We start from the raw sequence: 11,861 nt of genomic DNA, 5'->3' as shown, positions 1-11,861 counted from the left end.
CAGTAGGAAGATCGCTACTTTATTAATACATCTATAATACTTCATTTCCATAGCACCAGCAATTCCTATAAACATATGGCACAGTAATATTTTAGGGTCATTTGGCACCAGTTGTCAAGGTGATAGGATACAGATGTGTATAAACGACAGGCACAGTCTTTGAATATTAAAATGAATTAAAACAAAACACCCATACGTTTTTTTTTCCTTTTAAAATCCCCATACAAATCATGTTACAGCATTTTGTACATTTACAAAGCTAATCCATTACAAAAGAATGTCTGCACATCAAATGTCAAGTCTATTGGATTACAAAGCCCTGGGTTTATGTGTGTTGAGGGTAAAATCCCTCCACCACTGCCTGGTGGATAGAACTATACCAGGTTATATTTGGAGGCATATCTGAGTGGAAAGCACCATACCCACACGTACTCTGGCTCAGTCTACCATACAGAGTCCAAAAGCACAGTGAAAACCCCAGAAAAACAGAGGAATAAAGATTAAGCAAAAATCTACAGTACTAGTTAAATAAAATCATACAAACCTCTCATGTGCACATTCACTCGATCGCATGCATGCATGCACACGCAAACAAGGCTCAGAAGATAGTGGCTTGACAGCAGATAAATGCTACAAATATGTTCATCATTGTGGATGTAAAACACAATTTAGATGTCCTCCGAGTTCACTTCCAGCTTTCTCTGGGGGATGTAGAGGCTCCTGGGTGCTGGGGGTGTAGCTATGGTGGGGAGGGAGGAGACAGGTGTGTGGAAGAAACTGTGCTGGAGGGTGGTACCACCTTTGGGTGTGGTCAGGAGCGGCTAAAAGAAGACCAGGAGATAAGCATCTATTTAGACGGGGAAAATGAGCTAGTGCCAGTAAAGCTTTTTATCCAAAGCAATTTACAATTATTACTGAGTACAACTTGAACAATTGAGGGTTAAGAGCCTTGCTCAGGCGCCCAACAGTGGCAACTTGACAGTGATGGGGCTTGAAGCAGCAACCTTCCAATTACAAGTCAAGTACCTTAACCACTGAGCTACCACTGCATAACAAACAGATCATGTCAATGACAGTAACACACGTTTGTGTACAATCTCTAGTGCTAGGTTATCCCCTGACCTGCTGGATGCTGATGAGAGTGAGAGGCTGGGCATGCAGCGTGCCGGGAGGAAGCGGTCCGGCCGGGGACATGGGCTTGACGAAGATCATGCCCTGTGGGGGAAGCCCTGGGTGGGGGCAGGGAGCGGGGCTGCCCTGCTCTGGAGGGGTGGCGCTGGGCGTGGACGTATGGGGGATTAGCCCCAGATTCCGCAGGGTGAAGTTGAGGATGGCAGGGCTAGGGCTGTGGGCCCGCTGCCCATGGGCAGGGAAAGGAGAGACAGGAGAGACCCGATGCAGGGGGAGGCTGGTGGGTGTGAACTCTTGGGATGGGGGCGGTCTGGAGCCTGGAGGACACACACACCATCAGTAACCATTGAGCAATACAACACTATGGTTCAACACTAATTATTACCAACATGATTTACAGCATAAACCATACTGGTTTTATGTAGTTAATTAGCATAAAGCTTGGCTGACCTGCAGTTGGAGTGTGAAAGATGTTGTAGGTGGGGGTGGAGGCTTTGAGCGTCTCTCCACTGGAGCTGTCCTTAAAGAGGGGAATTATATAACCTGTAGGAAACAAAGTCTACACACACACACACACACAGATTAAAAGTAACCAGAGAAATTAATGTCTGACCGCAACATTCTGAAGATTTTCAGGACAACAGCACTTATATTACACAACTTGGAGAAGCTTAAGATATATATCTGAATGATGCATAAAAACATTTTACTTTTGAGAGTTTAAATGATCTATTTTCTTTTTTACATTCTCATCTGCAGACTTCTCTACCTCTGTATGTATATGTCCAGCTGAGGCCGCTCCCTCCGGCAGTGGCGGACTGCTCTTGTGCGTGTCTGTGTGAGCAGGCGGCAGGGAGATAGGTGTGGCCTCTCCAGCCTCAACCCGCCCCCTCTCCTCCCCCTCCAGGAAGGTCTCCAGGCTATGCTCCAGTGGGGCGCTGTGGCAGCTGGATGCACCAGGATGCCTCTCCAGGGGCTTGCTAAACTCAGGGTCCAGGTGCAGGGCTCTCGGGGATGGACGGCTTGAGATCAGAGCTCCCCTGCGGGCCTTCAGACGAGCTTGCAGGATCTCACCCAACTTTGGGGAAGCGTTCTGTAAAGGACATACACAGTTATGCTGAACCCAAGGAGTCACAAACTGGCAGTACTATTACTATTTGCTATCTGACCACTCAATAAAGGAATTTTCACTTGTTTTTTCTCCTCTCACCTTTGAGTTTGCCTCAGTCCGTCTGACCTTGGAGGGACTTCCTTCCAAACTCATTTCTGCACATGGACGTTTTAGGGAGGGACTGCCGTGGTTGTGACTTTGCGACGACACCTGAGTCGCCTGACCTGCTCCTGTCAAGGTAACGGGTGACGCTTTCGTGTTTGCTGCACTGGGACTTTCAAATGTCATGGAACGCACTGCCAAGCTAGTGGGTGGTGGCCTGGCGGAGATGTGGGGCTTGACAGAGGCGTGGTGCACGTAGAGGGCATAGGATCGGCCCACCTGGGGCTGAGGCAGCAGCACAGGTATGAGGGGAGAGCCGGGAGAGGGGAGGTACGAAATGAGCCCTGGGGACAGAACCGGAACCGCTTTAGAACAGGCGGGCCCAGTTTCAAGTACAGATATGGCTGCAGCACCTCCAGGCAGTGTAACAGTACTCTCCACTCGACCTTCTTCAGGGTCTGTCTCCTTATGAACATCCCTAAAACAAGAATTGTACATATTACCTTAAACAGGAGACGTGTCCTGTAACAACTTCCCTGTATAAACAAACCGAGTGTGAAACAAACAAAAGAAAAATCTTCCTTACATTGCCTGCTCATCCAGCTGCATTTTGCAGATCGCTGCCAGGTGGGCCATTTTGTTGGGATAAAACTCTCTAGTTACAGCTTCACCTAACACACCCAAAAGAAGAAAAGCATGGGAAATGACCATCTTCACACTAAATTACTGCCATGAAGCATTGCAGAGAAAACCCTGAACGTACTGGACATCTTCACAGGGCTGGATGGGGCTGAGCTGATCTTCCTGCGGTCGTTCTCTATGCTCTTAGCCAGTTTGACCAAAGAGTGATGGCGGGTGAAGCTTCGCTTGGAGCCCGGTGAGCAGAAGAGGTTTTTGGTGCAGTTATCGATGGAGGCACGAGACTCTAGTGGTCGGGTCACTGATGCAGTTGCCATTGGTGTAGCAACCTTCAAATCTGAGAACACCACAAAAATAATGACAAATCAACAAATTAGCAACAAACAAGTTCTGTAACTGCATATTAGGTGCAGACCTGGGACATATATTTGGATACAACCATGGCTACTTTCCTGCTGCAGTTAATGTGTGTTACAGCCTGTAGGCTCACCCTGAGAGGAGGGAAGGTCCTCGGGGCCGGTCCATTTGAATGCTGGCTTCCTTCCCCGCTCTTCCGTCACATGTACCTTCTTAATCAGTTCCAGGCTGCTCAGGACATTTGCAATGTCATACAGGCGACGGATCTTAGCTACAAACCCAGTGCAAAGAGAGGGAAAGTTACAACACTCTGTTACAAACAGAGCCCCTCTGTGATTTCCATATGCAGAGTACAAAAGGCTTGATTGGCTGGTGACCTCAACTCACTCTTAAACTTGCTCTTATCCTGGTCCACAACCTGATCCTCTCCAATGAGGATTTTGGCAGCAATCTCCAGGCTGACGATGCGAGGGTTTGATATCAGGAAAAGCATGACAAACTTCTGACTCATCACACGCAGAGACTTATCCTTCCGGCTGCTGGCTGTGGGGGACGGTACAACAACAGGAGGCAGTCAGAGCTGTGGCCTGCAGGAGCCCCTTCAACAACACTTACACAGGCATCCAATGGGAACCATAGAGGAACTCACAAACACCTGACTGGGACTTCCTTTTACAGTTTCAAATGTAGAATCTTATACATTAGTGCTCATGTGGATGAGATCACAGCTACTGACCTCCTTTAGAGTCCACTGTAAGCTCGGTGAAGCTCAGTTCCTTCTGGCTGAGCTCTCCATCTGCCTCCTCATTCTCCTTTTCCTCTCCATCCAGCTCAAACTCCTGTTCCAGGCTTCTTTGCCGGAGTTGCTGGATCTGTTGACTGTAGCGGTGCTCCTCACCTGCTTGCTGCAGGGTTGCTAGAGTCTGTGGCAGCTTGCAACGTCCATGCCATGTGTAGCGGTTCTTGGCCAATCGGCTGACCATGTTCAAGCTTTCCAGAACGTTCATAATGTCATAAATGCGACGTCGTTCTACGTCTGAGACAACAATGACAAGGCATTTGACACTGAAAGAAGACTTATCCTGTTTAGATATTTTATTGTAGCATTATCTGCAAGTTCAGGTGGCAAATTCTTACACAACATGACCCCTTTAGTTTTAATTGTTCCAACAAAGCTTACTTAGTTCAGTAGCGACGTCATCAAGACAGATGTCATTGTTAATGGCAGGGTTTGGGTAGTCTGGATAGCGAGCCAGGAACTTGTTGCAGAGTAGCCCAAGACTCTTCTCCTTCCGGCTGAGCTGCAACTTCTCAGCCTCCTCACTTTGCTCGGGCTCCTGGGGAGAACAGCAAACATCACAGTTACTTAGACAAATGCACACACTTGTGCTACAAGGGATGAAGAAAGAAAGCATTCTTAATTGAAATCAATGGACAGTGCTTTAGTAACATACATAAATTGCTGGTTTACCTGAGTAGAGCGCTCTCCCTCCTCTGGTTCTGTGATGTCTGCAGTCCTCTCTTTTTCACGGTTGCGGATCTCTGGGCTGGCTGCACTGATGAGCATTTTCAAGTTGGAGGTGGGGGTCCAGGGCTCTCCTGATGCATCCGGGCCCTTTGTGGGTGTTGTTAGAGGCCCCATGTTCTTCTCAAGTGCAGGACCAGAGGTTGCAGATTTCCCTGAGGTTTTAACAGGCTCCACAAACTTGCCCCATGTCTTTTAAAGAAGCAATAATTAGACATTGTTAGTAAATGTGTTATTATAAGTTAACAAAAAAAAAGGTTATTTTTCAATAAAAACATGACTGTCAGTTACTGAAGATATTTAGATTTATGGTGTACTCTGTACCTGTTACAACAAATTGTAATCCACTGTAATGGACCCAAACACTTCTGGCTAACATGCAAAGTAACTTACCCAAAGTTTTTGAAAGATTTTAAAGATATTAATTGACTAACCTGTATATTAACTGATGAGGTCTCTGAACATATCTGAAGTTTCTGGTCTAAATTTTGGCCATTCAATAAAATACTGGCCATCTTCCACCTACAAGTGACAGACAAGTTATATAAATATATATTTTTTGTTGCATGCACACACACACACACACAAATTATATATATATATATATATATATATATATATATATATATATAAAACTAATTATATATTATTATATATAACTATATATATACATACATACACACACACACATATCTGTGTGTGTGTGTGTGTGTGTATATATATATATATATATATATATATAAATAAAAACTAATAAACATCGAGTGGAATGATAGGAAGACCTGCACTACTGCTTTAGCTAACTTAGCTACGTTGCAATTACTTAGCAGCATAATTTATTTATTTTACAAAATAAGATTACCTTTTCTTAACAGCATTATACAATCTGGGCGAAATCATAGTGAAGATCTGCTCAAGATGTTATCACATAGGATTTGTGTTTTGTCAAACCGATCCAGCTACCTATGTTTTGTAATATGCGTAAACCAAAGTTATTTGATTTCAAATTACCGGGTCCTGGTAGCTGACTATTTTTGGACGCTTGGCGGTAACTGACATCCGTTCTATCGAATTGTAGAGTACAACTCGTAAGTACACGCCCCCACATCGAAAGTAACCAATGAATGTGCAGCGCGAGACGGAATTTCGCAGAGTCCCGCGCAGGTACACATTTTTTGAAATCTTGGCGCGGAATTTCCTAGGCTCCAAAGATACAAACCGGAACTCAGAAATGTAACACAACTTCTAACAGGAAAGAACCCCTGAATCATGTTTCTTAACATCCACAAATGTCAAAACACACCCAAACAGTTAAACTAAGGTTTGCTTCTCTTTCGAAAAAGAAGCTTTAGCAAACATGATTTCTTCAAGTATTGGGCAAACCTGTTCAGGTTACTGCCATCCAATGTAGCTAGCTACTTATCCAAATAGTGCGACTGCTTAAATTTAGATTTGACATCTAGGTTACACGACATATATAGCTAGTATTCAAACCTTAGCTAACTAACTAGGTTAGTTATATAGTTCCACTCTTTTTATTTTTACTTGCTATGTTACTTAACTATATAGCTAGCTAGCTAACGAAGCATAGCTATTTTAGGAAGATGGCGGAATAACTGTCTTGCTATCTTAGCTAACCTAGGTGTTCTGCTTGTTTGCTTGTCTTATTTGTGCCGATTGCACTGAAAATTAAAAGTTCATCGTGACAATGTAGATACTCATGAAACTATTGTTTATGATATAGGTACGGCCAGATAATAGGCCAGGTACAACTTGACTATCAAATAGATGTATTCTTGAAATAGGTATCTACCACGGACAGCCTGTTACTTTCATAAAGTAATTTATCTGGGGATATTTAGCTAGATAGCCAATAGCTGAGCGGCAAAATTCAGGGCTACCACACTAAATGCTTCACGTAATTGCTCAGTTTGAGATCTAGCTAACTATCCTATGTAAATTCACTAGGTTAGCTTGCTGAGCAACTTTTCCCTTGTACTATTTTAGTCTGTAGCTAGGTGTAACACGGTTGTAACTTACCCAAGTTGAAGTGTGAATTCTGTAAAATACACCGTTCAGTCATAAATCCATCGGACAAAATCCAGCTCGTTTAAACAGCAAATATTACTGTCTACTTGAATAAATCCGGAAACTACAAGGTAGCTAGTTTATGAGAATTCTCACAAGCTTCACATTAAGCACTTGGAAACCTAGCTCGCTAAATGAAGCAAATATAGCTAGCTAGTCTGAAAGTGCCACATCTGCTGTAAGGTCATAGTCTACAGCGAAGTAGAATTACAAAATTCCCAAAGCTTTTTTTTAAACCTACAAAGCTTAGATTTCCCTAGTCATAAAGCTACGTATAATTCAATATAAAATACACTGGTTTTCGAGCGGACAACCGTTTTACAAATTGCAGTAAGCAGCCAAAAAGAGTATTTGACCAGCCATCCGTCCCGCCTAGCGATACGCGTGCAGCGCGCTCTATCCCGCCACAGGCTTGCACAACCCCTAGCCAACCACAGCTGGATGAAACTACGGTTGAGGAGGAGTCTGCGGTCTCCCAGACATTATGTCTTATTAGGGAGAGTAAATGCTTTAGTCATCATTCTCATGTATCCAAAGTTTCTCTGCACGAAGGATGACTATTCACATCTTGTTGAATATTTCCGTAAAACTGTCCTCTGTAACTGTCGGATTTTCCTGACCAGTGAAAAATGTAGTCTGCGTTCTATAGGAGCAGTATAGGGCCCTCATAATCGTACTAGCAGATCAATCGTCGTAATCTGCATTACACGTTTTGAAACATCTTGCAGCACACAAACTTCTTATTTTACTAATCAAAGAGAGATCGTTTCCGTGTATGACATTTAATTATTTGCCACTAGATGGCAACCTGAACGTTCGGCTTGTCAGTTTCCATGGAAACGCCCCGTGGCACGAAGCCAGTGAGAAAACACTGGCGCACGGAGCCATGACGTAATGTGATCAGTTTGAGGTGGTGGGTCCCCTCGGTGGAGGAAAGATACATGTGCTGGGTGCTGAAAGTAGACCCGCATGCCTGGTCCTGGGTAGCATCCCTGTCCATGTCCGGTTATGGTAAGTAGTTCATCTCATTTTATTTTTACAACTGTCTGTTTCGAGTGCACTGACTGTATTGCACACACTAGTAAGGTATGATGTTTTAGGATGCAGTTTGATGTAGGGTAAGATTGTTTTTACAGAGAACTAGGTTATTTAATCACGAAGGCTTCGACAATACGTTCCAGCGATTCCATGCATATTTGCGGAGTGTATTACAAGAAGAAATTAGTTTGTAATTTTGTCGTGTGTTTATGACTATACATTAGTAAAATTGACCCTTTCAGAAAGCAAAAATGTGTTCGTTTAACGGTTCGCTGGTTACTGATTCTGCAAGATATGCGCACAAGTCTTTTATTTTTTACTCTTGTTCCTTGATAATTTTATGTTTGGATATCTTTGGGTATCGTTGATCTGAACTCCCGTGAAGTCCACTGGAGCAGCCTCCGTTCACTGACTTTCTTAGTTACCACAGGTGCAGCGCATTTATAACTTGACAACCTACAATAGAAATACAGTGGTCTAATGCTGCTCTAACTAAATCAAATAGAGATCTTGTTAAGTAAAAACATATCATATATCATTCTGTGCTCCACATTATGTGCATGGGTTTATTCTCTATGAATAATAAAAAATGTATGCATAAATAAGATTTATGCATAGTTACTCTTCTCTAAAATGTTTGCTGTATTTAAACGAATTCCTTTTGTAATGTTTTTTTTTTTTTTTTTTTCCACAACACACCCATCTGTTTGCAATGGTAAACAGGTCTGGAGTTGAAGTCACACATAATGTCAATTCTTCTCCTCTTGGTCACATGTTCTTATTTATTATTTTTTGTTTTGGGATTCCTCAGGAGTCCACTGTGATGTAAACTTGTGGAAAAATGCAGTCACACCATTGCCAAATTCTCAGTGGATTAAGGAACTCAAGCACCTTATGAGAGCACTGAAAAATGTGCAACTATGAAGTGTGGACCGCTGGACCGGTGCACGGCTGCACTCTCCTCTTGTTCCTGATGCCCACTAAAAAGCAGCCGCTCTGGGCTTTAGCCACGGACAAGCAGCACAGTGTGATTCCAAATCCCACCCATTCACATGAATGACTGGACATTACCATGGCAAAGGTAATGAGTTGAACCAAATAGTTCTGATGGACAAGTGAAAGGGAGAAAGTGGGACTTGACTTTGGATTTGGGGGTATTGGAACTTGAGAGCAAATTGTAGAGAGGACAGTTGTTTCCTCTGGATTTTTAATTAAAGGACTTGGGATATCAGCACTAGGGATATCAGAAGTCATTGGAGGATGTCTGATTCAGGGGCAGAGGCACCTCCGCCTCAGCATCAGAGGAAGAAACATGTGATTCATGGTTTGGAGGATCAGAAAAAGGTAAGGGGCATTTCAATAAGTTGGACAGTGTCCAGTCTCTCAGTCCGGTAGGGTTCTTTTAGTAGAGTGCTCACAGCAGGGTCCATACAAAAGCAAGATTATGTACTCTTTAAATGTTCTAGATCATAACTGTAATATCACAAAACACTAAACCGTATCATTCTAACATTTCTAATTCAAGCCTTTGATGAGATGAATATAGGGACATCAGCAGAAACACTGCATTCTGCAGTGCTGTGGCCTTCAAGGACTTGAGTTTCAGCACTTCTGCTTCACGTATCTGTGAGTGGGCTGTAAGGCAGGACATGCATCATCAGTCCTGGAACATTAGAGGAACTAAAGCCTCCATGAGCTTTAATCTTAATGAAGACCTTTGGAGTATTAGTTAGCTTCAGCTGTTCACATGTCTCATTTATGGCTGGTTAAGGCCTTGCATGTCCCTTGGCATATGGCCCAGTAGTGTGGTACCAGGTGCAGTGGAAGCTTTATTGACTCATTCAGAGATTTGCCTTTTTTTCTTTATGAGTACTTACAAATGCATATATCTACGGTGATGGGACAGATTACATTATACACTATTATTGGCAGTAAAGCACATGTCTCTGAGCTTTCATATCACTCTTTGTGAGTGTATGGCATGCATACTCACTGCATGAGAAGCCTGTCTTTGCAAAGTTGTAGGTGGAATTATTAAAAAAAAAAAGAAACTTACACAAATTCTGAATATCTATATATAAATTCTTCCAGCAGTTCAGTCCCAGCAAGTGCACTTTGGTATTGTGTACCTGCTCCATTCACCTGAACAACGTAATCAAGAACCATTGAACTGGTTCAGTCATGCTGGGATTGAACAGATATAAAAATGGAGGTTGTCTTGAGTATTTGGAAACCTTTATTTTCCAGAGACTGCTGATTATACTAGGAGGCATCACAAACCTTAGCATGGGCAGGTGCTGTTTGGATTAAAGTTTCCATGCTGAGAGCTGTAATAGTTGACAGGTTCCTCCAGACCAGTGTATTCCTCACCACTTTGCTCTTTTCAGAATCCGATTTGATGCTTAGGCCAAGTGGATCTCTGTCTTTTGATTTTCTGAACTGAGGTGTGGTTGTTTTAGGGTAAATCTTGTGCCTAGAGGGAGTTTGGGATATAACTGCATGTAGGAAAGATCTTGAAGGACTGGGAAATGGTTTTAGGGAAAAGGAACAATCTTGAACATTTGGGCTGTTGTGGATACTGCACATATGTTCTTTATAAATACCTTTTTTACTTTCTTACCCTACTTATAAATTATTGATATTATCAGGTGTGCTAAATTGATCAGAGGGGATACTGTTGTAGTATGAATATTAATTTTGGTTTAGAAAGCCCTAATTTTCCACCATGGTGAAAAGGGTGCCCCTTACATGGCAGTACATAAAGATTAGGGCAGTGATTGAAGTCATTCACCATAGCAGCAGATATTTACCCAGACTCTGCCTGTTCCATAAAGACTATAGGAACCTGTATAATAATGTTTTATATTAAAGCAGTTTCACTACACAGGAAGTTCATTTAAATAAAATTCAGAAATGTATCGTTTGTTGTTTGAGTGAATCAGATACTAAAGAAAACTGTTTTACACATTTTTAGTTGCTTTGATGTCACTGATGCCTGTAAAGACACACCGAAGCCATTATAAGTGTTAATTGACATCGGTGACTGAATCTCTGTAGCCAGATGCGATAATGTAGCTTAAGGGACTCATTCTAAAGTAAATAACTCATAGGGTCCATTGGAGGCCTGCCTGATTACTTCATGCTACAGACCTATAGATTTCCCAGATACCTGCCGGTGCTGTGAGTAATTAGATGTTTTTTGGACTATAGATCCTGCACATGGGGTGTCCCTGTCCTCTCTGTGTCCATTGAATGACATTCCCAGAGAAAGAGCGTTAAGGTGCAATTAATGCATTTCATGATGGAATTGTTAATTCAGTCAAGGCACTGAAGCAAACGCTGTATGAAAGTGTTTGTCTGATAGTGTGAGTTTGAAATGAGTCTGAATGACTCTTCACTGACAAGAGGGTAGAGGATCAATAAAAACATATCTAGTACATTAGAGACATAGTCCTAATTGAATAAATATGGTAGTGGTTGTATTGAGTAGTTTATACTGTGTCTCTGTAGTGCTCTATTGGTTATTCACAGAGATTTGACACTGTATAATACTTCATTGTACTTTATAGCTTTAAATGTGTTTATTGTTTTGGGGTCATTTGAAGGATGACAGCTTCCAGTAGGCATATTTTTCAGTATTTTGTTCTTTTTGATCCTATAGTTTGAATCATTTATGTCATTCAAACTGTTTCTTAAGATCTGGATTTGACTGGATAGATTACGTTCTAAGCAAATATCAAGGTGAGCTTTTTTGTGTGTGTGTAAAGTCTGCTGCAAGAGCAGGAAGCAGCTTTATGGCTGCCTCTTTGTAGGCGGCACTGAGGGCAAATTGTGAACTGGATAACGAACTTTTGGGACTTGAGTGATTTT

The 11,861-nt window shown here is 42.4% G+C and overlaps 2 protein-coding genes across 3 annotated transcripts in view; one reads left to right on the top strand and one right to left on the bottom strand.

Annotated features, from left to right (window-relative positions):
* Positions 1-183: 183 nt before the first annotated feature.
* Positions 184-7,344, bottom strand: e2f8 (E2F transcription factor 8). 2 transcript variants are annotated; one of them, XM_027011150.3, is made up of 14 exons: positions 6,906-7,344; positions 5,300-5,387; positions 4,812-5,057; positions 4,521-4,677; positions 4,077-4,376; positions 3,728-3,883; positions 3,474-3,611; positions 3,108-3,320; positions 2,931-3,015; positions 2,342-2,822; positions 1,901-2,224; positions 1,582-1,690; positions 1,123-1,448; positions 184-821 (listed from the first exon to the last, which is right to left on the bottom strand). In XM_027011150.3, exons 2-14 carry the CDS (start codon positions 5,378-5,380, stop codon positions 669-671), a joined length of 2,769 nt encoding a protein of 922 aa, XP_026866951.3. In that variant the 5' UTR covers positions 5,381-5,387; positions 6,906-7,344; the 3' UTR covers positions 184-668. The 2 variants fall into 2 exon arrangements, with proteins under 2 accessions (XP_026866951.3, XP_081566242.1); XM_081710116.1 differs by lacking the exon at positions 5,300-5,387.
* A 561-nt stretch (positions 7,345-7,905) lies between these two features.
* The window catches only part of nav2a (neuron navigator 2a), a 152,862-nt gene continuing 148,906 nt past the window's right edge, over positions 7,906-11,861 (top strand). Inside the window, exons 1-2 of the mRNA XM_081710112.1 lie at positions 7,906-7,964; positions 8,803-9,335. Coding sequence (XP_081566238.1) covers positions 9,252-9,335 — 84 coding nt within the window. The 5' untranslated portion in view covers positions 7,906-7,964; positions 8,803-9,251. The remainder of the gene's footprint in view (positions 7,965-8,802; positions 9,336-11,861) is intronic.

Source organism: Electrophorus electricus, chromosome 3 (assembly GCF_041902795.1).
Source record: "Electrophorus electricus isolate QZ-2024a chromosome 3, ASM4190279v1, whole genome shotgun sequence".
NCBI lineage: Eukaryota > Metazoa > Chordata > Actinopteri > Gymnotiformes > Gymnotidae > Electrophorus > Electrophorus electricus.
This window is presented reverse-complemented; position numbering and strand designations above follow the sequence as displayed.